This window comes from Penicillium macrosclerotiorum (assembly GCF_028827735.1).
Source record: "Penicillium macrosclerotiorum strain IBT 26536 chromosome Unknown utg000008l_segment0_segment0, whole genome shotgun sequence".
In the NCBI taxonomy this organism is placed as follows: domain Eukaryota; kingdom Fungi; phylum Ascomycota; class Eurotiomycetes; order Eurotiales; family Aspergillaceae; genus Penicillium; species Penicillium macrosclerotiorum.
Window position 1 is genome coordinate 556067 of NW_026643087.1, and position 23399 is coordinate 579465.

General features: G+C 48.0%; 7 protein-coding genes across 7 annotated transcripts; 3 read left to right on the plus strand and 4 right to left on the minus strand.

The window, feature by feature from the left end:
* Positions 1-215: 215 nt before the first annotated feature.
* On the minus strand, positions 216-1321 carry N7462_008397 (isoflavone reductase family protein; the record flags this gene model as incomplete). The annotated part of the gene is made up of 5 exons (XM_057080112.1): positions 216-376; positions 427-481; positions 692-723; positions 778-963; positions 1027-1321. 5 exons carry the CDS (start codon positions 1319-1321, stop codon positions 216-218), a joined length of 729 nt encoding a protein of 242 aa, XP_056930440.1.
* A 5108-nt stretch (positions 1322-6429) lies between these two features.
* On the plus strand, positions 6430-8133 carry N7462_008398 (sugar porter family MFS transporter; the record flags this gene model as incomplete). The annotated part of the gene is made up of 3 exons (XM_057080113.1): positions 6430-6535; positions 6624-7199; positions 7271-8133. The coding sequence occupies 3 exons, from the start codon at positions 6430-6432 to the stop codon at positions 8131-8133; spliced, it is 1545 nt and encodes a 514-aa protein (XP_056930441.1).
* A 1039-nt stretch (positions 8134-9172) lies between these two features.
* N7462_008399 (flavin-containing monooxygenase) lies at positions 9173-10843 on the plus strand (the record flags this gene model as incomplete). Its single annotated transcript, XM_057080114.1, has 1 exon — positions 9173-10843. One exon carries the CDS (start codon positions 9173-9175, stop codon positions 10841-10843), a length of 1671 nt encoding a protein of 556 aa, XP_056930442.1.
* Positions 10844-11246: 403 nt separating this feature from the next.
* Positions 11247-12962, minus strand: N7462_008400 (sugar transporter; the record flags this gene model as incomplete). The annotated part of the gene is made up of 3 exons (XM_057080115.1): positions 11247-12199; positions 12261-12414; positions 12471-12962. 3 exons carry the CDS (start codon positions 12960-12962, stop codon positions 11247-11249), a joined length of 1599 nt encoding a protein of 532 aa, XP_056930443.1.
* Positions 12963-13873: 911 nt separating this feature from the next.
* On the minus strand, positions 13874-14366 carry N7462_008401 (uncharacterized protein; the record flags this gene model as incomplete). Its single annotated transcript, XM_057080116.1, has 2 exons — positions 13874-13984; positions 14058-14366. 2 exons carry the CDS (start codon positions 14364-14366, stop codon positions 13874-13876), a joined length of 420 nt encoding a protein of 139 aa, XP_056930444.1.
* Positions 14367-14761: 395 nt separating this feature from the next.
* N7462_008402 (3-deoxy-7-phosphoheptulonate synthase class II) lies at positions 14762-16447 on the plus strand (the record flags this gene model as incomplete). Its single annotated transcript, XM_057080117.1, has 6 exons — positions 14762-14783; positions 14857-14966; positions 15027-15090; positions 15148-15240; positions 15300-15351; positions 15406-16447. The coding sequence occupies 6 exons, from the start codon at positions 14762-14764 to the stop codon at positions 16445-16447; spliced, it is 1383 nt and encodes a 460-aa protein (XP_056930445.1).
* Positions 16448-17197: 750 nt separating this feature from the next.
* Positions 17198-21692, minus strand: N7462_008403 (uncharacterized protein; the record flags this gene model as incomplete). The annotated part of the gene is made up of 3 exons (XM_057080118.1): positions 17198-17756; positions 17816-18235; positions 18304-21692. 3 exons carry the CDS (start codon positions 21690-21692, stop codon positions 17198-17200), a joined length of 4368 nt encoding a protein of 1455 aa, XP_056930446.1.
* Positions 21693-23399: the final 1707 nt, after the last annotated feature.

Here is a 23399-nt window from a genome sequence, read left to right on the forward strand (position 1 = left end):
CCTACGTGCGGTATAAGCATGATTGAAAGTCCTGAATGGAGATAGGATCGAAAGTACAACGATGGGTGCGCCGACCGTACGGTCAAGAAGAGGTTGTTCATTGAGTATTCCGACCAAACAGTTCCTGGTTTTTAACAAGTTTTTAAAAATGGCAGGTCTGGTAAAGAAAGCGCAAGGACAAGATAGAAATCCGCAAGTGGAATAACACTTTGTTCTCACCACGGAGATTCATTCTCCCATGGCAATCCACCAACCTCTCTAGCATAATCATCCACGGTCGTCCACTTGAAATAGCATTGGCCCGGATTGATGATCTCCCGCGCATTGGAGGAATGGTCGAATGATCCATCAGCAACTAAGAGATTCATGAGCGGCCCTAAAAACAGATGAGTATATTTCAATAAAACTTGACTGGATTTCACCAACCTATCATGTTAGGGGGAATTGAGGCTTTCTTCGACTCGTAGTCCCGCTCAGCATCCTGAAGTGATGTAAAATTCGTTCTTAATTTCTCTTTGCTTTCATTTTCAAAGCATTTTTTATATTCTTGAATGGAACGGTTGTCGGAATAAACTCGAAGTTGTGATGGGCAGGATTGAGGCGATGAGAAAGCAAGCAAAATTGTTCGCAGCGTTAATGGCCCTAAATCTTTCTGACTGGTCATCGCGACAGGCCTTTCTCCAGTTCCTACAATGTTCCACGTCCGATTTTTCGTATCAAATCCTATAATCCTGTCAGTATGTAGAAAACTTTCTGATTCGTATTTGATTTTATTACCAAACCACTTGCAGAATGAAGTCTCCATAATCATCCCAGTGTATATAGCGATAGACTTCAGGCCGAGGCTTTGAGCATAAGACTGATGCTCCTGCTTGCTTGCAAACATTGGATGCTGATATCTAATATGGAGGTGATCAGTACCCCACTCAGAAGGCACATAAACCTTCACATTCGCTTCAGCGCCTAATCGAAAAAGTGAGTCCACGAATCACGAAGTTATCTTCTTTTAAAGAGTAGAAGTCTCACAAGCTTCGACAAGCAGCTTCTTGTTCTCCTTGGAGTCACCTCCTGTCCCCATACAGGACACAACAACGTCGACATCTTCTAGCATCCGACGCAAGGAAAGTTTGTCGCCAAAATTGATGAGACAAACAATAGCTCCTCCGGTGCGCGCAGCATCATAAGCCGATGACCTGGGGTTTTGTGTTGCAAGCTTCAAGGACGACAATTCGCGTGTTTGCAACGCATTCAGGAATGTCGGGAGAATTTCCTTCCCAATGAAGCCATTGGACCCGAAGAGTGCCACACAGGGAGCGTCCATTCTAAATTAACCTCGCTGAAAGATAGGCCAAACTAAGTTTCAATCTTTGTATCCTTGCACCCTGCGACAAACAGCGCGTAATTTATAGGGCAGATTCCCTTGGTCTTCAATGCAATAGCGTGGAAGCTTCGATTAATAATTGAAGTCTTTTGCCGCTCGTCCCGCTCCTCATTAATCATCAGCACTTAGATCCAACCTTGGTCTTGCCGAGATTCCCAGCTTAGTGGGGAACAAGGTTTGTTCCGGAATTCGGCATTCGGCATTCGGCATCGAGGGTGAGTAAAAAGAGCTGCTACGTTCTACAAAGTTCACGACTACTCCAACACGTGTCTGATATCGTTCTCAATCATTCATTTTGGTAGACGAAGTGCGTAGATGAGATTCGGAAATGCAGGAGTACACAATCCCTTACGCTGTGAGGCGCATAAGGTCTTTTTGGAAGGCACTATCAACAACTAATTAGATGAATACCCAAGCAAGTTGAACTCGCTCGCAAAAATCTTTTTTTTGAAAGAAGTTCTTTGGCCTCCCTTCCTATTAATTGGTGCTATAGTGTATCTATATCATCCCTGACGGCCCTGGAGGGAACAAGGATAAACCTCCTAACTAGTTCCAAATACGTGACAGAATGGCAGAATAGTACCACTAATACCGACCAGGCGAACTTATTCTACATGTCAGCAGTCTTGTGGCGGGTTAGAAATAGAAAAGCTAGTGAGTTTGGCTGAATCGAGAACGCTTAGCAGGAACGACTACACTAGCTAGTTAAAATACTGAATATAACACCAGCGTGGGATAGCGAGCTTTGTCAAGTTAATATAGTGAACATTTACCGAACTTTGGATCATTAATTCTTTTATTTGCCTGATAAGGAAAAAGCTAAAAACTCTTTAGTATTTTAACAGAAATATACAATTTTAAGACTTGTCACCTATCTCTGTAGATTTATGAGAGAATCACTTTACTGTACCGAACGTCAAATGCTAGTCGAGCTTTTTTACGCCGAAATTTCCGACCTCAGCCGAGGTTTAATTCGGAATATGATCCGAATATACGGAATGAGCTCCGAACTTCCCAGGAGGTGGAATGCACTCCAAAATTTCCCAAGAGGCCGGATAGCCCTACAAGAACGCTATGGTATCCTGCCCGTTTTTGCCTATCCAACTGAGTTGATATATGATTGAGAAAGTTGACTTTCTTATCTGCGGCAGCGGAAGCGCAGGTCTTTTTGCCACAACCTAGCTCGCTTGCTATGGGATCCGCTGCAAGGTTCTTGAGCGGCGTGACGGTCCTTTAGCCCTGGGCCAAGCAAATATGTACAATGTCGTACTGTTGAAATATTCGAAAGTTTTGGTATTGGTGACCTGCTTTTAGGTGAGGCTTACTATGTCCTCGAGCCCGCATTTTGGGCAGAGCAAGGTGCCGAGGGAAAGGTCATCAAGCGAATGGGTAGAACAGCAGTCCCCCATCAACCCTATGTCATCTTGAACCAGGCTCTATGAACAATCTCTTGATTGAGGCAATGCGCCGGTTCAACGACTTAAGGCATCGAATATGGCTATGACATTAAGCACCTCGAGGTAGATAGCGAACAGGCTAAGGATCCTTTAGCTTATCCTGTTAAAGTAATCGCTAAGAAGAATAGTTATTTAGTCGAGTTCGAAGCTAAGTACGCTTTGCTAGGTAGAGCAAATTATTGTCCTAGTGTGCTATTTTACTAAAAAATTTACTAATAATACACAGGCTTGTGATAGCGCCTACAGTATAGTTCGTCGCGCACTAGGTTTTAATATACTAGGTAACAGCAGTAATACGATTTAGGGCGTTATAGACATAGTACCTCGAACAGACTTCCCGGATATTAGAAAAAAGGCGACTATCCGGTCGGGGGCAGGAAATTTGCTAATTATTCCTCGGGAAGGTAACGCCTACAACCTAGTCTGATTTTATATCGAACTTCCGAGAGGACCCAAGCTAGGAGAGGTGAAGTTCGAACACCTACAAAATTCTGCTAATTATATCCTTAGGTAGTTTAAGGTAGAGTCTATTAAGAATGTATAGTGGTCTGCCTATTCTATCGGGCAGCGTTATACCGATAATTTCTACAAAGTGTTACAGACCCACCCCTGGGGTGCTAAATATAGACACGCCTGAACCAATCGATTCTGTAACAAGGTTATCAGCGATGAGCCTCGACTTATCAGCAATAAATCTGAAAGATAACAGCGATAAGTTCCGCACTTATCAGCGATGAGAAGGTTTGGATATATAAGGACACTCATTCACCTCTATATATTTAGTTCTTCGCGTTAATTTACATATTGTTACTTGAGACCTACCAATCGAACTATCTTAGTTACCTGATTCTATCTATAGTACAATATAAGGACACACCCACAACTAGGAGGAACACCTAGTAGTTATCCCATAACTACTTCGTCGACTGACTAGGCGCTCTACCTACTGACAACGTCTTCGGTCTACTCCATAGACCCGAGTCCGTGTAAGGCCTCAGCGATTCGGCAACGGTACGGTTGCGAGATCAGATAGTCGGAGATTGCGAGATAGGTACGTTAGGATAACGCACATTTTACGTCAACCAGTTAACAGCACGTACCAAGTACCTCTGCTAACGCTGTAGTCTTAGCTATAATAGCTACGTTACTAGAAGGAAGCTTACGCGTAGCGACTAGGCGACAACCTGTAAGTATACTACTGTCTATGCGCCTAGCTACCTCTATTTTCTTCTTATCCGCTATCTTCACGATATCCTACTCCTTTTTCGACCGGAGGCGCGCCTGTATCGTATTATCCTTGATCTTGATAATCACCTAACGATCTTCTGCTAGCTTAACTAGCGATACGCTGACTGAGCCCGACTAAGTGCTCTATTCCGACGGAGGTTTTACTATAATTATACGCTACTAGCCCTAGGTGCGAAAGGTACGCTGCGCGGCTGCCGAGGACTGCTAGGAGGAGGATATAGTGCAAGTAATTGATTTGATACGAGTAATTCGGTTAGTAAGCTCCTGCTGCCCCTTGTCGATCGCAGCGATAGCGGTAAGGACAGCGGCTATCCCCTGGGTGTTATTTTCGCGCGCTTTCAATACGTAGCGTTCGATAGAGAGGATGAAGCCTCACACGATCGGGTTAGCCGTGCTTGCATATTAGTTGTAGACGGTTCTTGCGATATAGGCGATTTCCTCTATCGAAGAGCAGTCGTTGATAGTGAGCTTGTTAGTTAGTTGGTTATTTTGCTTGTTAGTTCGCCGGTCGGTCTGCTAGAAGTGAGTTTGTGCGTTCCGTGGTTCGCGTAAATTTCGCGCCCGGTCGGGATACAAAATCCCTATTTCGGCCACGCCTGCTACCGCCATCGCCGATATAGCCTCAAAGCCGATATCAAACAATAGAGCGGGAAGTTAGATTGATTTTGAACTAGGTCTGGAGATCCTAGGACCTCTGGTTGACGAGATATCGCAAGAATTCGATTCTGCCAAGAGATAGTTCTTTTTTCTAGCATAACTATACTAAGCATTACAGAATAGAGACCCCCCCCCCCCTCCTCCTGAGTAAACAAAATGTAGGTACCTACAACAAGCGTTGAGATTAGAGAATCACTAATCAATCACTGGTCGATCACCGGGGCCAAGTAAGAATAAGTCATAAATCATATAACGATATTGATTGATCACTGAGCTGGAGCTGGAGCGCCCTCACAAAAGCGGCGGCAGCTGAGAGAGGAAAGCCCCACCCGCCAGACATTATCCGGTCTATATAGGTGCATATAGAGCTTGAATAGATTTTGTCCAAATATGCGTATCTACGAAGTGGGGGTTGGAAGATTCTCTTTTTATGAGAACCTTCATAAATCCTCTTTGCCGCTTCTTGGTTGTAAATCCAGTATGGACTTCAGTCTAAGCTTCCTGTGGTATAGAGAAGCATATTTATGCTGCTAAACCTACGGAGTAGAGTTCAGCGGATTGAATCAGAGAGGTGATCCAGGCGGCCCAAGCTGTCGATCGGTGTGGACCCTTTATGTCATCTCAGGGGGTAGCAGAGCAATCTTATCCGACCAAGTTGGTACATCCAAGAACGCTTTCTGGGGCTCTTTCATACGAAGAAATCTTATCGCTGAGTTGGTCAGTAACTAGCGCTCTGGTATTAGTGTATAGTAGATACAGATCTAATATAGCAGCGCGAGGTACGTATCTGGAAGCAAATTGCGTTCGACGAATATAAGAAAATCCAGATAATCTATAATCATGACTCGACGTAAAATTATTTTCAACGTAACTTTGAGTGAGTACTGTGAAGTATGCATAACAAAGGGCTCAAGAGAGACCTGAGCTACTAAGGTCTGAAAAGGAGTCGAGAGATCAGCGTCTAGAAAAAAGGAAAAAGAAAGCGATTGCGTGTGCCTGCACCACGGTAGCTGCTAAAATCTCCTGGGCTAGTGCCAAATCCATTTAATTAAATGCCGACATAATGCCCATCTAGGACCCATCCCTGGTGTAGGTGCTATGAGTTGTCCAAATTGCTCTCAATTGTGTCGTGCATTGATTGTACATGACCCACGTGGACAACATGCTCTTACATAGAAATCGCCATTTCTAGGAGAACCCTGTTGTGTACTTCTATCTGGGAATCAGAGGTAAAGTCGCATTTATCGTAAATAGCTTGTTGAGAATAAAGGTGCCCAGAGCCGAAGCCCAACATCCCAGTCGCGATTTAGAATTACGAATCCCTGATCACCACAGGATCATGGAGCCCAACAACAGCCAAGTCAACCGGAAATATCATGAGACACGCAGCGACTCGTCAGCTGTGATGAGGCGTGCATCAAAAACAGGCGTGATTCTTGGGCCGTTATAGGGTGCGTCAGACAAGCTGCTATGGCGTGCGATGGCGAAATATGCGGGCGCCAGTTGCGTGCTGCGGCCCCCATCCAAAATCCCCCAGTACAGCGCGGACGATCTAAATGGACGACCACGCATCTCATGCTTAAAACATTATTTAAGACAAGCTTATGGCGTTTTGTTTACTCTCCCCAGCCCGTGCTCTTTTCTTTACCTTGGGGGGTCTGCAGTGCTCCGGTATAATCCTCTATCATGGCGAAGTTCAACGGCACGAAGCTCGGCAAGGTCCGCGCATACTTCTTTGGCTTCTTCATTTGTCTCGCCGGGTTTCTATTTGGATATGACACAGGTATTGTTGGTAAGTACTGAGCCTAGAGATGGGTCCCCCCCCCCCCCCTCCGAGTTCCTCCATTCGCATGTGATTGCTGATTGGTACCCCGGGTTAGGTGGAATCTTGACCTTCCCGTCCTATATAAGGGACTTCGGATACAGTGATGAGACCACTGTCGATGCGGTTATGGTCAGTCTGCAGAATGTCGGTGCTTTCTTCGCCGCGGTTGCTGTTTTCTCTGTTTCAGAACGCTTCGGGCGCAAGAAGACCATTCAAACTGCAATGTTTATTTTCTGCATGGGTGTCATTCTCCAGGTTGTGCCGTCACACTCTCTCGTCTGCTTCTATATCGGCCGTGTGGTGTCTGGAGTAGGTCTAGGCGGTGCAACTGCCGTTGTCCCAACGTACAGTGCGGAGATGGCGCCCAAGGAGATCCGTGGCAGGCTCGGCTCCGGCGTACAGTGGCTCTTTACTTTGGGGGTAATGGCTAGTTACTGGATTGACTATGGTGTGGAGCAGACTTTGGGCGGCCAGTCTAAGGAATGGCAGATTCCTGTTGGTTTGCAATTGGTTCCGTCTTCAATTCTTGCATTTGGTCTGTTCTTACTGCCCGAGAGTGCTCGATGGCTTGTCAAGAAGGGGCGTGAGCAAGAAGGTTGGGCGAGTTTGACTTGGATTCGTGCTGACGATGGTAAGCATATCTCATTCAGAAGTACATGGGGTAAGGGATCAATATACTGATCGACTTGCTTATTTAATTAGGTCCTGATGTCAAAGCCGAGTTCAATGAGATCAAAGTCGGCCTGCAAGAGGAAATCAAAGCAACCGAGGGCCTAAAAAAACGTGAGCTCCTTGAACCTGCAAACCGATATCGTATCCTCGTCGCGTTTTGGATGTTCTGCGGCCAGCAATGTACTGGCATGACTGCTCTTGCATACTACGGACCGCAGTTCTTTAAGATCATCGTGGGTGGTGATGCTGGTCGGAACCTGCTTGTGACTGGCCTGTTCGGTGCTGAGAAGTTTGTCACGGTCGGCACCTATATTCTTTTCTTCTCAGAGAGATGGGGACGCAGACCCACTCTCTGGATCACCAATATCCTTATGGCGCTCTGTTTCGTCATTGTCGTCATCGTGAACAAGACGACCGACTCTCTCGATGCCTCTGGCAATCCATCTTCGGCTGGTATTGCGACTGTTGCCATGATCTTTCTTACCAACTCAATTTACCAGTTCGGCTGGGGCCCCTTGCCATGGCCTTACACGACCGAAATATTCCCGTCGCGTATCCGTGAAATCGGCTCTTCCGTCGCTGTGTCCTCCCAGTGGCTCTTCAATTTCCTCTTTTCCCTTGTTACGCCATACATGATCAAGTCTTGGGGCGTCTACACTTTTCTTTTCTACGCCGGCCTTGATATTATTATGGCCATCGGTGTGTGGCTTTTCGTGAAGGAGACCAAGGGAAAGAGTCTGGAGGAGATGGAGACCATCTTTCATAGCAAAGCTGCATTTGATGTGGAGATTGCACGCCACGACGGTCAGATCATCTCTGATGAGCAGGTCAATGCCCTTGAAGTGCACCATAAGAGTTCAGACTCGAAGAAGGTCCAAGACGACTCCGAATGATATTTATAGGCAACTGAATATAGATAACCTAGACATTTTAAGGACATCTGTATGACCTCTCGGACGCCTCCGCTCTCCCGTAGTTGCTTGAAGCTACTCCATATAGACTGCTGATACTTAGCCAATGTTGATTCGTCCTTGAAACTGTTCAATACTCCCTGCCCTTCTTTCTTCACAGTTCACTCTTCTAATGGTCTTCACCTTGAAATTTGGAGTACGCTATTTCTAGGTATCTGTTTGGAATATCGAAGGAGGAAAGGCAGTGGTAATTGGGCGGACTAGAGAATCAAAATCAGGGAATAAAAGCAAGCTTTATACAAAATGAGATGACTCGGATTAATATCAATCGAGAAGGAAGGCTAAATAGTTCAGGGTCGATGAACCCCATCCATAATATGCATAGTTGCTTGTGAATGATTTCTAAAGTAGATACAAGCCAGCTTCTAGCAAGCAGCTATAAATTTCTAAGATAATTCATCTGGCTAGCTTTCTTTCGTCAAGTTTCAGTGCCCTTATACGTGGTTCTGTGAAGAGAGAAGGTGATCGAAAAAAACCACACTTCCCCTTTCGAGATGATATGGGGGAAGTGTCAACCTGGTTAAGATCGGGTAAGAAATTCCAGTAACAATTTGGAAAGTGTACGAGAAAGAAAAGGCAAGTTACCCCGACCGCGAGTTAAAATGGCTGACCCCGCTTAACCCTTCCCATTAGTTGATCTGATAGGGCGGAAGCCCCCTCTCCAGATTCCCAAAAGGAAGGTAATTGCCCCGCAATTCGCAGATAAGGACCGCCCTCCACGAGATCAAAGGGGGAAAAAATGATTTGCTGTCTCATTATGATGATAGGAACTGCTGGTATGGGAAACCTAAGGCGAAACTTGCATTGTCATGGAATACCTGACTGAAATCATCTGCGGGGCAATCACACATATAATGAATGACTTCGCATCGAGATCGCAAGAACAAAAGGTATCACATCAAAACTATCGTTACTGAGCAAAACTAAGCACGAGAGATATTGATAGCCTGGATCAATTTAAATGGCGCCATCCGAAACCATTTACGACGTCATCATAATCGGTGCGGGCCTTTCGGGCATCTACAGTCTTTACAATATCCAGAAACAATTCCCATCATGGACGGTCAAAGTCATCGAAGCTGGCAACGGAGTTGGCGGAACCTGGTTCTGGAATCGCTACCCGGGGGCAAGATTTGATTCCGAATCAGTGTCGTATCAATTCTCGTGGGACAAAGATCTTCTTGATGAGTGGCACTGGTCAGAAACCTTTGCACCGCAAACCGAGACACTCAAGTATATTGAGCGAGTCTGTGATAAACACAATCTGCGTGATGCCATGCAATTCAACACCAGAATCAAATCTGCTACTTGGAATGACAATGATCGCACCTGGATGTTTATGGACGAAGGCGGGTACGAATATCAAACCCGGTTCTTTATTAGCTGTCTTGGTGTTCTCTCTTCGCCGACACTCCCCGCCATTCCCAATATCGAAAACTTCAAGGGCCAATTATTTCACACTTCAAGATGGCCAGCAGACCTTGTTATTAGTCAAGACTTCACGGATAAGCGAGTTGGTGTGATTGGAACCGGGGCCACGGGCATTCAAACCATCACCGAGCTGTCGAAAGAGCCAAGCCTTCGATCGCTTCATGTCTTCCAACGCACTGCTAATTGGTCTGCCCCCCTCCGCAATACGAAGATCACTACTTCTGAGATGAATGAGATCAGAAAGAACTACGATTCAATCTTCCAGCAATGTCTTGAAACTCCAACTTGCTTCTTACACAAAGCGGATCCCCGAAAATCATCCGATGTTTCTCAAGAGGAGCGTCGTGCTCTTTGGGAGAAGCTTTACGCCGAGCCTGGATTCGGCAAATGGCTCGGCACATTTTCTGATACATATACCGATCGTGAAGCCAACAGGCTGTATTCAAACTTCATGGCAGAGAAAATTCGAGCTCGATTGGCTGATCCCAAAATGGCCGAGCTTCTCATTCCAAAAGATCATGGATTTGGACTCCGACGCGTGCCACTCGAAAGTGGATACTTTGAAGTTTACAATGACCCTAAAGTGAACTTGGTGAATCTTCGTGAGACTCCCTTCGAAAAGGCAACCGAAAATGGTCTTATTACCTCTGACGGCAAGGAACATGAACTCGATGTCATAATCTGTGCCACTGGTTTCAACGCCATCACTGGTGCATTTAGTGATATTGAATGGAGCGGCAAGGACAAACGACCGTTGCTTCCTAATCGACGATTTCCAGAGGAAGAAAGAAAGCGCGCCATCTGGAAGGACCAAAAGCCTCGCACGTTCTTGGGAATCATGTCCAATTCGATGCCAAATATGTTCACAGTCCTTGGGCCACACCAGCCTTTCGGAAACATTCCAAGAAGCATTGAACATGCAGTTGAGGTCGTCATGGAAATGCTGAAATTCTGCCACGATAACAACTATTCCTACATCGAACCCACTCAGGAGGCAGTTGACAAATGGACTGATCATGTTGCCGCCTGTAGTGAAGGCTCACTTATCAATGAAGTCGATAGTTGGTTGACGGGGGTCAACACAAATGTGGATGGAAAGACCGAGAGAATTGTAGCAAGATACACAGGAAGTGCCATTGAGTACCGGAAAATGTGCAAAGAACACGGACTTGCAGGTTGGAAAGACCTCACTGTGGCATGACAGGAAGGAACTGATATTTTTTGAACTCATTTTGACAATGCATTGTATAATCTGTTTTACAAGACTTGTACACTCTTCTATGAGGAAATACATCACTTCATAAAGGATATGAGGCGCAATATTTTTTACCAGAGAATAGAGCTTAGGATTATCGAACAGCCTTCCGCTCGCGTTCACCAATACTCCTCCATATTCCACTCCGGATACCAGTCCATCTTTTAGCCAACCAGACTCATGAAACATTTTCTACAAAAGCACTATTTAAAATCTCACAAGACCTTGCGGTAATATTTGAGAAAATTGGTGATCAAGTCATATCAAGACATGAAAATGCCATACCAGCACGTAAAGTCTATATCTCGCTAAAGTCTATTGTCGTTACTGAATACATCTATATTTCACCTTAAGGCTCGCAATTGGCCTTGCTGACTCGTCGCCCCTGGTTTTCTTTCCTTTCCCGAACCAATTCTTGTGCGAACTTGCTGCGCTCGCGGATTTGCGGTCCTTTCCAGTAGAACACGTAAATTGGTGTAACAACAAGGCATGAGAGACAGGCAAGCACAGTGCTGGCGTATTCAACATGCCACTTATCTCCGATGTTGCTGTACATCGGCGTTGCATACATCGCGGAAATACCAGCGAGAAGATCGCGTGCAAATGCATTACCACCACATGCAGACGCAGAATAGGGGCCATAAGATGCAATCATATAGTCGACAGATGATAAATAGATAGCATAGTTTGCAATGCCAACCATTGTCGAAAAAATCATTGAACCGATCCAATGTACACCATATTCTTGTCCCAAAGATGTCCAAGCAAAGCCAAACAGTCCAATGGGCTCAAATGGTGCGAGGAACAGGAGCCATTTCAGTCGCCGTTCTGGTTCAAGAGCATCATCCCCCTTGGCTTTCCGAATAGCACCATCTCTCAGGAACCAGGGGAAATAAGAGAAATAAGCGAGAACATAGGCCAAATTGATTGGGATGACCGCCCAAGCCTGACCAAGAACACCGAAGCCCCAACCCTGCTCATAGACGACCGAGAAACTCTCGAGAAAAGTAAAAATAAGGGCATCTGAAAAACCTGACAAAAGAGACAGGCAAAGAACGATCGGTTCGCGCAAGAGCATGTGAAAAGGACGAATCCAGATTTTTCCGGCTTCTTTGAGCGAGATACGAGGCTTCTTCAATTCGTTGGGTCCGTAAATGTTTGGGTCTTCTCCGGTTTTGCGTCGTCGCTTAGCCTCCCTATCAATCAAGATAGTAGAGCGGCTTTCAGGCATGAAGAAGATAATTGCTTGTACAACGGCTCCGAAAATGAGTTGAATCCAGAAGAACCACTGCCATCCAAGAACTAGGAATGGGTTAACAAATTAGTTGCTCGCTCTATCAAGGATCTGCCTTTCAATACTCACAGCGCTCAATTGGACCACCAATAACGCCTCCGATGCTTGTTCCAATGCAAGAGGATAGGACAATGAAGGCGAGAGGGAATTGCTGTGTTTCCCGTTCATAGATATCGGCAATTAAGCCCAGAGTGACACTACCACCCGCAGTAGATATACCACCCTTTGTTAAGTTAGCTGGAAAACATGTTTGGCAATAACCTTAGTGGAACGACTAACCAAGCCACGTGCCACTACAATCGTTCCCCAATTCGGGGCGAGGGCTGCAGGGATTTGCCAGATGTTGATGAGAAACATAGAAAGCTGAAGGATTGGCCAGCGACCGAATTCCTCACTCCAGGGTGCCCAAAGCTCACACCCAATGGAGTAGGTCACCAAATAAATCATCTGTCCTGTCCGTGCTTCTTGCTCTCCGATATCGAAAGCCTTTGAGAGAGGCTTGACTGCATTAGGGTAGACTGATGTATTGAAGTTCATCGATACTTGAACACAAGCGACCGCGAGAAGATAAGTCCATTTCTTCCATCTCGGCCAGCAATAGCCCAGTTTGTCATAGCATTCATGTTCCTTAAGCTCACGCTTTTCGGTTGAAGGAATGATTTCTTTCTCTGTTTCTCCAGTATGTACTCCGCTACTAGCTTGACTGTGTGCACCACTATCAAGGGGTAATCTGCTTGGGCTCGGGCTAACCGCGGGTACTGGATTGGACATTATCAGGAAAAATCTGATAAGAGTTGGATTAATTTGAGACCGAGAACCCTGCATTCCCCGTTCATTTAAGACTTGCTTGAAAACAGAATTTATTGCGCAGACTTAACCCTTGCAAGGCATCGTCATACCTCGCAAACCGGATTCATGAGTGTACCCACAATGAGAAGAGTGGGTTTGAAGTGGATTCTGTTGCTCTGACTAAAGGACGCAACGTGAGTTGTGCATGCACAAGTACTCATTCCTAGGCTTGTAGCAGCGAATATAAAACAAACCAAACTTATATACAGTATCATGGTTGAACGAACATAGCTCCCTATATAGCCCGAATCCATACATATTATGATTCAAAGAAGCCCAAGATTGAATGAGAACGTTCGAGGCTGAAAATTTTGATGATGCGATGGGATCCTCGGGTCATCGCCGGTCTCTCCTCGTCCCTTTCTTGGCGGCTCCACTATAAAGTGGGTTGACCGAGAACCAAATCTGACGTCAATCAGGGCACCCACGCCAGCATTCTCATGGAAAAGGCCTCGGTATGTACGGATATTATAAAGTAACCACGGTTTAAGCAATCTACAAATTTAAAGTCCTTGGAGCAGATTAGAGCCCCTAACCCGAACGCTCCAATGATTCCAGGGTCTCGTTAAATACTCATAGACGTGGAAAAGTGTTCACAAGAGAAGGGATGAAACTTGTCCGCATACTGTTTTCATGATGGCCATCTTCCTTCGTTCATATGCTAGTAGCTCATTCATAAACAGTGCTGATTCAACGGAAATCCACTTCTTTCCCCCGCTCCGCACTGATCACAAGTCACAAGCCCATTGCTGCCCCCGGATGATACTCTACTAAGTGACATAAGTTCGTCGATCTTCTCATTGTTCGAAGTGCATATCAGAAATAATATGCCATCATGCCCGAAATGAGGGGGTAATGAATGCCCTCATAGCACGGGTAATATCTCCCTCGTTGGCCTTGAGCAGCTCAGTCGCCTTGTTCTTGTGGAGATCCAACTGGTCAGCCTAGAAAAAATGTATCAGTTTCTGTTCCAAATATCAAAAATATGAAGGATAAGCTGTTGGGGCATTTGTATACCAGTAAAGCGACATCAGCCGCAGCAATCTTGACTGCCTTCTTCTTGACTTCGGATTCCTTCTTCTGTGAATCAAATGCGGTCCTCTTCTCCGTATTACTACCTGCCGCAACTTCAAGGCGGCTCATTGCCTTGCTGAGAGCTTCCTGGTCGGCTGCAGATGGCCCTCTGGGAAACGAAACATCACCAGTCACCGCACTGTTGTTCAGCGCGGACAGCGCAGCCGCAGCTTTACGATCTTCAGCATTGGCGGGAAGCTTTTGCTCCACTGCATCAGGATCTGCTGTTGCTGATGGTATGGGATCTGACATGACTATCACTCGGGTCGGTCAATGGTCCAAGCCGAACAGGACTGGAGTTTGTCGTGCGGAGACTCAACGTCACTGATAAGACCTGCGATAACGAACCAACAAACAAATCTGACATAATCATCGCCAGAGGTATTCATGCCTTATACTTCAGGCCTACCGCATGAGTCATCCCGAAATTTCCGCGAATAAGCGGCAGAAGGCTATTTGTGTTTGCTGGCTTTTTTGAGTGCTTTTTTTATTCTATGTTGATTTGAAGATCATCCTAGACTATTCATCTGCTGTACGACTCTTCGCATTCACAGGTCAATTGCATTCAACACTTAAGGGGGACCGTCTGCCCCAGTCTCACCTCATACCCTATCGTCCCACTTGCCCGTCCGGGTTATCCACTAGCCATGAGCGACTGGACTCCAAGTTGTACGCGTTCTTCTATCCACCATCCATGAGCCCTGGACCATTCTTCGACCCATTGCTTACTCTAATCATTCAGCCTGGACGAATAAGCCCATCAAACAGGATGTGGTCTATGAAGATGCTCAGGGCGTCAAGGCCGCTCTAGAAAAGCTGCAAAAGCTGCCTCCCCTGGTGACCACACAGGAGGTATGCCTTTCAATACATTTTTAACCTCACAATGACCCAAAATTCTAACACCCTGTATAGATTAATAATCTCAAGAAGAGCTTGGAGAATGTCGCACTTGGAAAAGCTTTCGTTCTTCAGGGCGGTTCGTTTCTCAATATGTACGGAATCTTAATGGTTGTCCACTGACTTGGTTCGACAGGCGACTGCGCCGAACTGTTTGACTACTGTAACCAGGATATGATTGAAGCCAAGGTCAAGCTCTTGCTACAAATGAGCTTGGTATTAATCTGGGGTATGTACTCCATTCATTCTTTGTTCAGATGAAGCGGATCGACTGACCATACGATACAGGAGCCAACAAACCAGTGATTCGTATTGCACGAATCGCGGGACAATTTGCCAAGTAAATGCCCAAATCTCTTCATTCAATTTCTCAAGTACTAATTCTTTGTTGTAGGCCGCGCTCAAGCTCTACTGAAGTTGTCAATGGAGTCGAGATGCCCTCTTTCAGAGGAGACAACATCAATGGCTTCGCCGCCGATGCCGAGTCAAGGAAACCGGACCCGACCAGACTTGTTTCCGCTTACTTCCACTCAGCTGCAACCCTCAACTACCTGCGAGCATCCCTTTCTTCGGGACTTGCAGATCTACACTCCCCTCTGGATTGGGGCCTCGGCCATGTCATTACCCCGGCAATCAAAGAACAATACTCCAAAATCGTCAATGCGGTTAAAGATGCATTACGGTTCATGCGCACAGTTGGCATCGACAACGACCGGGGTGTCGAAACAGCAGAAATTTACACTAGTCATGAGGGTCTCTCACTAGAGTATGAGCAAACATTGACTCGACTACTCAAGCACCCCTCCAAAACTAACCTAGGAACAACTGCCCAGTCTGGGTCCGGTTTCTACGCAACATCCGCACACTTCCTTTGGATCGGCGACCGGACAAGACAGCTTGACGGCGCACACGTGGAATTCTTCCGCGGTATTGCCAATCCCATTGGAATCAAGATCGGGCCATCTATGGCCACAGATGAATTAGTGCGCCTTCTGGATATCGTAAATCCGAACAAAGAGATCGGCAAGGTCACTTTGATCTCACGTTACGGTGCGGCCAAGATTGGCCAGTTCCTCCCGGGCCATATTGCCGCTGTTCAGGCTTCTGGTCATACCCCTGTGTGGCAGTGTGATCCCATGCACGGCAACACGCAGGCGACTCCGTCGGGTGTCAAGACCCGCCACTTCAAGGACATCCTATCCGAGCTGAAGCAAGCACTGGAGATCCACCGTGCAGCGGGATCGTTCCTCGGTGGCATGCATCTTGAGTTAACTGGAGAGGCAGTGACCGAGTGTGTTGGTGGTGCGGCTGGCTTGACTGAGGATGGACTCGGGGAGCGGTATACGACTTTCTGTGATCCGCGACTCAATGAGAAGCAGGCCCTGGAGCTTGCCTTCCTCGTCGCGGGATTCTATCGTGAAGAGTCGGAAGAGTAAAAGTTTTTGAGCGGACTTGAAGTTTTCGGTGCCGAGCGTTTTCGGGTACAGACATTTGGATATCAAGGATAATTGATCGAGGAATATACAACTTTCATTGGATGAGTAGTATTACTTTAACACAAGTCGCTGCCTGATTGCATAGGGTTCCTATATCTGCCGAATCACGATTCCAACCCTTAGCTTTCCATAATCATCAAAGCCCTGACTACAGCACTAATTCCTGAGCACCCCTATCATGGGCCTTAGGTAATGTGGGTAAAGTATGTGGGCCATATGTAACATCTTGTTAGCTTACAAGTGCCCTCCATTTCGTTCCTCAGAATAGCAGGACAGGCAGGATCAAACGATAGGCGACCGATCCCAACAGAGGGAACGGTATAGTAGTGGCCATCACTTCCTTGACTGGTCTCAGTTGGTCAAAGACTCTGAGTCACAGGCGCTGAATTAATCTGGCAAGAAAAGTGCCATCGCGGCTCCTTATCTTCAGTTTCACTCGGACTGTTGCATATGATTCAAAGATAATCTCGTTTATCTCGTGCTATCTACAGACTTTCAGGAACCAGAGGCATGATTATGAGCAATAGACTCGATTCGAAATTGAACGACAAAACAAGATCTAATCCAAAGCCCATCTGCAAGGCACCCAAAGCACCAAAATGCACCTGATAATCCGCAAAGAAGAGGCCCTCCATATGTACAGTGGCCGGGAAACGTATCAAAGGTATCAAAATTAAAAAACAAACGTATTCACTGCCCAAGCGGGCTACGAAGGGGAGGCTTATAGAAATTACTCTTGCGTCGAGCCGCTTCCATGCGCGCGCGTTGCTGGCGTCGTGAATCCACTTCATCATCTTCTTCCAGGCTGAACTTCGGCTTATCAGTTGTCGTGAACAAGCCGCGGTTGGTCTGCTTAGGCGGACAAGACTGCTGAACCAGCTTATTACGGTTCGAGAGGAAGTAAGGTGTAGCAGGGGACATGCCAATGGCATCAAGGTTGGCAAAGTTGTAGCCAGGAGTGGCCGGAATGTGGAAGCGGTCTGACTGTTGCGTTGGTGTGGACGGAACACCTGGTTGGGGCGTAGGAGGGGTGATCTTGCGGAATCCTTCCACAGCACCCCGATCAGCACCACAGCGACGGCCACTCGCAGACGGCGTGGATGGTCCGGGGACATGCACAAGAGTGCCGTTGACGTTGCTCAGGGCACGAGGCTCCATACTCTTGCGGCGTTTGGCACCGCCTCGAGGAATGATGGAGCTGTCAACAGCATAAGGGGTCTCATCTAGCCACTTATTTTCTCTCTCGCAGCTAAATTCTCGATTAGTCTCTGCCAGAACGGAATGTAAAAAGGGGACAATAGAACTTACTCGAGAATCCAGCCAACACCAACACACTTAACCAGACCACCTGCGTGCTTGACCTTCTCCAGAGTACGGAGTCCGCCATCTTTGTATACCACATGGGTAATTCCAACTCTAGATTCTTTCGGCTCCTCCCCATCAACCGGTGAAAGACTGCAACGAGGATTCCACGACCACGATTTGACACAGCGAGCACCCATTTGTTGCAAAAGCTCGAGGAAAATCCCTGATGCGTCTTCACCCTCCGTAGTATGAACATCCACATGCACAACAGCGCCACGAAGGGCCTGTTTACTGATGCTGCTCCTTCGACGGGGAGTTTTGCCAGGGCTGCCAGTCACAGACGGGGATTGCGGTATTTGGATTTCCGGCATCTTTCCAGTGGACCGCCGAGAAGTACTGCAGCGGCGCTTTGGACTTGGGCTTCTAGAAACGCGGGGCGCCTTGTGGGGGAAAAGGTCGGGACTGTTTCGGTGCGTGGTAGAAAAATGGACTTGCGAATTCGGGGAGAAGAACGAGTAGGTGATGTACTTTCGAGCGAGAGACCTCGTTTTCGTGGGAGCTTCAGCGGTGAAACCTCCCCTTCGCCTTTCAGCGGTACCTTCGATACTGTGTGGACGGTTCGGAGCTGATCAGTTCCCCGTTTGATCGGAGTTGCAGGCAGAATGAAAGGAGAGACGCAGTTTTCTTTGTCTTCGTCCTCCGGTAGTGGCTTTTGAGTCTCATCTTCTGTCGGTCCAAGGATAGACAAACTTTCACGAGCTTTAGCCGATACAGACAAATTCTCGTCTACTTCTGGAGACTCAGGGTCTTCGAAGATGTCGGTCCGGATTGGCGAATAAAACATGAGGCTTTCCTCTTCTTCAACCACCGGGGATTCCGCAGCACGAGTCGACTTTGGTGTCGTGCTTATATCTTCACTCTCGGCATGGAGAGGCATTTCGACGGAGATAGGCGGGGTGGTTGTAAGGGGAGTGTTAGAAAGATCCGGATAAGATACATCCCCGGAATTTGGCGTGGAGGGCTTCGGTGTTGATGGTCTCGGTGTAGGGTTCTCAGCATCCTTCTCCAATGGTCCAACAAGGGAGAAAATGCCCCGTCTGCGTGGTCGCAGGGGTCGGCCTTGAGAGGGAGTGTTAGCTTCCCAGCTATTGAACTGCTGTGCCAAAGGAGTGAAGCCCAGGTCGACATTGAAATTTGATTTTCGCTTGTCTGAGGCGCTAGGGGTATCGGAGACCGCGTGGAATGTAGGGGTAGGAATCTCAGACTGCGTAGTCTCCATAAAGCTATCTTCAGCCATACGTGGCTCGGTGTTGATGTCAAAAAACCGGTCTTGGGGTCTGACATTGTCAAGAGGAGAGAAGATAGGGGCCACATTGGCAGCAGGAGGTGTAGGAGCTTGTAGAGGACCGGACTGCGTCTTTTGGAGTGGAGTATCGATTTCTTCGGCTTCGTAAGGCTCACTCGGCGAGCCAGGCAGAGAGAGAACAGTGAAGGTGGCTTCAGATTGCACAAGAGTGGGCTCTTCGTTGTCCATCTCTTGCTCACTCTCAGGCTCTTCCTCCTCATCTGCATAACGCGTGAGGCTAGACGCATGTTGGTAATCCTCTATTTGATCGTCCATGTCCTCAATCACGTCCGAATCGGAATACTGGGCTTCTTCGAGGGCAATCATCTCAAGCGTAGGTTCTGAGGGCAGAGGAGATTGCATTAGAGGCCCATCTTGGCTTATATTCATGTGAGGCGGCTCAGGTGAATGATATTGCCCCTCTTCAAGGTCCGCATTGTCTAATGCCACTTCTTGCTCCACGATATCTTGCTTCTCGCTATCGGATTCCTCTGCAGAATAATCCATGTCAAACTCCATGTCGTCTTCAATTTCTTGGTTGGCTAGGTCGCTTGTAAGAGGCTTTTGAAGCGCCTCCATAGTGTTAAAGCAGATTGTTTCAAAATCCTCCGCTTCTGGCTCATGCCGAATTTCTTCTTCGAGCTGCTCAATCTGCTCGTTGATGCCCAGTTCCTCTGTATCATCCATTTTCTCTGAGGGTTCATAGACTGGTTCCGGTTCCAGAGGCTCCTCAGAATCTTCCATCTGCTCAGTGGGTCCGTCGAGAGGTTGAAGTTCAAGTGGCTCTTCAGCTGCTGAAACTTCCTTGGTAAGCGGCGACGTTGATGAGGATCGAGAAGAGGAATATAACTGGATACCAAAAATATCACGGGCGACTTCTTCAACCATCTCGATATCTTTGTCGACAAGCTCGTCTTCGTCTTTTTCCCTTGGAGACACATACTGCTGAGCAGAGGGAATTGTTCTAGAAACATCACCTTCCGCCGAGTTCAGTGATTGCGATGTTCCCTTAGATGAAAAGAGAGAGCTTTTAAACGGAGAAGCGATTCTCTTTGCTGGGCTCTGAATGAAGGAAGACTTGGCTGAGAACGGAGTGGAGGTCTTCGATGGAGTCTGGCCCACTGATGCCCCTAAATGGCCTTTCCTCGGCGACATCTTGAGTGGAGAGGATGGACCTTGGCTAGGGTTGGAAACTGAAGCAGTATTGCTGTCTTTCCAGAAGACATGGTCGCGGTTAGGGGTATCTCGAAGGGAGAACCGGAACGGGGATGCATCAGGGCGTCTGGCCGGGCTAGACATGAACACAGAATCGCTGAAGTCAATTGACTTGCCTGCAGGGAGGGCTAGGTGACCGCTATCCGCGACGGCATTGTGGCTGCGACTGGGCGTGAAGTTGATTTTCCGAACGGGTGAGCCGAGGCCCACAGACTTGGGCGTAGACAATTTTGGCTCTCCATTCTCATCGACCAGACTGGTAGCTTTCTTGGGCGTAAGATTGATTCTGCGGACAGGTGAACTAAGTCCTGTATTCTCAGAGTCGTGTTTTGTGGGAGAATGAACGATGAGCTTGACAGGGCTCATGAAATTGTCCTTGGCTGCGCTCAATTCATCTTCTTCGCCATCTGAGCTGGCATATGCAGAGAGAGACCTCGCCATTTGTTTCGCCTTCTTAGGGGACAAAGGCTTGGGTGCATCCTTCTTAGCAGCAGCTGGCTTTCGGCCACGAGTACCTGTTGTAGCAGCCGCCTTGCGCATCGGTATCGCTCCGAGACCAGCTTTTCCTGTACCAGCAGATTTTCCAGTGGCCCTCCTACGCCCAACTACCGGCGCGGCAGGCTCTTCCGCATCTGATTCAGTGTCTGAGCGCGAGGGCTCCTGAAAAGTCACTGTTTTCTTCTTGGCCGGCCCACGCAGAATATTCGATCGCATTGTTGTTGAGTTTGTCGCAATGACAATGTGCTTGGTCTCGGAGGATACGGCACTCGATTCAGGCTCGGCCACCGTTCGGGTGCTCTTGCGTGCAGCAGGAGTGGTCTTTGCAGTTGTGGACCCCTTCGGCCGCCCACGAGGCCTAGGCGCTACTTCAGACTTGGCGACAGCGGACTCCTCTGGCGCCGCGTTTTTTCTCGGCCTCCCGACGCGTTTCTTTGTTGGCTCTGGCTGAGGGCCCTCCTCTCTGGCACTGTGTGATTCCGCGGGAGTGGGTGCTGCCTTCTTCACCCGAGTCGTCGTAGCCTTGGTTGTCGTAGCCTTAGTTGCCGGACGAATGGGAGGGCGCCCGCGAGGGCGTGCAGATTTCTCATCATCCTGTTTCATCATCATCACAAGCTCATCTTCGGTGTCGTCGGAGTTGTCGTCGGAGTCGACCGCTGCCGGCACGCGTTTCGTCGCAGCCGTGGTTTTGCTGACGACCCTCTTCTTCGGTTCGGTAGCCTTGGCTTTCGTACTGGCAGTCGACTTCATCAAGGTCGTTCGGGACACAGTGCGGTTTGCACGTTTCGCAGGGGATGGCGGAAGGACTGCCGCGCGTGCCATGATGGCGGAGAGGGTTGCTGTTGGAAGCTGTTCAAGATGTTGTTGTGCTGTTATGTCGTCGTTGTCGTGATTGTTGTCGGTTCGGTTTATAGTGAGTGACGCGATGCACTCATGACGGGGGTCTGGGCGCGTGTGGGGGTCGTGGCTGGGTCGCGGGTGCCGTTCAATGTCGTCGAGAATGCATCAGATTGCAGGTCAAAATAGTCAGGCTGGTGGAGCGCCTGTTTAGACGAACCTTGGGGTCCCGCGTAGTTGCCGTGGTAACAAGCACGTGACATTGGCTGATCTGCACCGGGTTCCCGAGTCTCCCGCACTGTCTGAATTGGAAACTCTCCAGGTAACATGGGATTCAAGTTTGTGCGAGATCCTTCCTCTTTATCTCATATACGCTCCGTGAAGATTTTTAATCCAGATTTATCGCTTTCGAAGTCATTACATAGATTGATAATTGGTCCTTGTGTATGACCTGGATGGAGCTGAATATATATATCTGCGAAAACTCAGAAGTAGTGGATGTGGAAAGTCTGCATTCTGTGCTCGACTACACCTAGTAGCCGTTTGTCTTTGCCAGCAGATGACTTTGACTACTTCTAGCTCTTCATAAAGCTTTCTTATCCGAAAAACTACAGTGCAGGGTGCCTAGGAAGAAGCAGCCAGGGATATGCCCAGTCACCGAGCTGCATTGAATAACTAAGTTTCTAGTATTACTTAGGTCATCAGCTCTGCGTTGTACAACCCATTTTCTGGGTTCTCCTAGAAATTTACTGTCTACACCTACGGGCTTGCCCATCACCGATATAGAGCTACTTCTGCCTTAGTTAACCTACATTGGCGAGCTTACCGCACCAAAAATGCCCCGGGCTGCATGTCAGACTGTATGGCTGGTTCAGTTTCTAACCTTGATCACACTGGATCTCGCCCAACGCCGATAGAGACCTACATAGATGGCTTGTCACGAAGCCACGATGCTCAAACCTTGAGAGCGTGGGGTTACGGACCAGTTCCCCGCGACGGACGGAGAGTAGGCCTCGGCCCAAGCGTAGCGCCTCATTGTTTACTCCCGGTCTAGCTTTCTTGGCCTTGCTTTGCACAGCAAGAACCATGGCCTATGCCAGTGCACCTTTCATAGTCCCAACAATAGAAAGTTGCCTGCGAAGCTATAGATCTGACGATCCATGGAAAACAAGAGGGAAGCCTATCCCGACCGAAGCTCGCTTACCGATCAGAGTTAGAGCAAGACCTTGTGCTTCGCAAGGGTATCTCTCGTGCGCCGCAGCCCCGAGCGGTTCGGGCCCGGGCCGGACGGCACTGGGAAGAGTGTGCCTGCGGAAAGGCATGGAGAGGGGGAGAAAAACAGACTATTGCTACAGTGGCTGTGGTAGAGGCCAGTCGCAAGGAAAGGCCCTGGGAAGGGCACTGACCTCACGGTCTCGCCGGTCCAGATCCGGACGGGCCTGGACCGGGCGAGGTTCATCAGCGGTGTGAGCGCGTGAAAAGAAAACACCAAAAGGACGAACCCGCGTCGGTCTCGAGCGGTTTCGGACAGGGGGGTGAGAGGCCAGCATGCCGGCCTGCAGGTCGAAGAAAAATCTAGAAGCCGCATTGCCGACGTTTATTGCCTTTTGGGTGTATGGATAGTAGTAGTGGGAACCAGATCGCGCGGGACGCGGGACTCAGGACTCTCGGGATCGCCCGAACGAGTAAGGA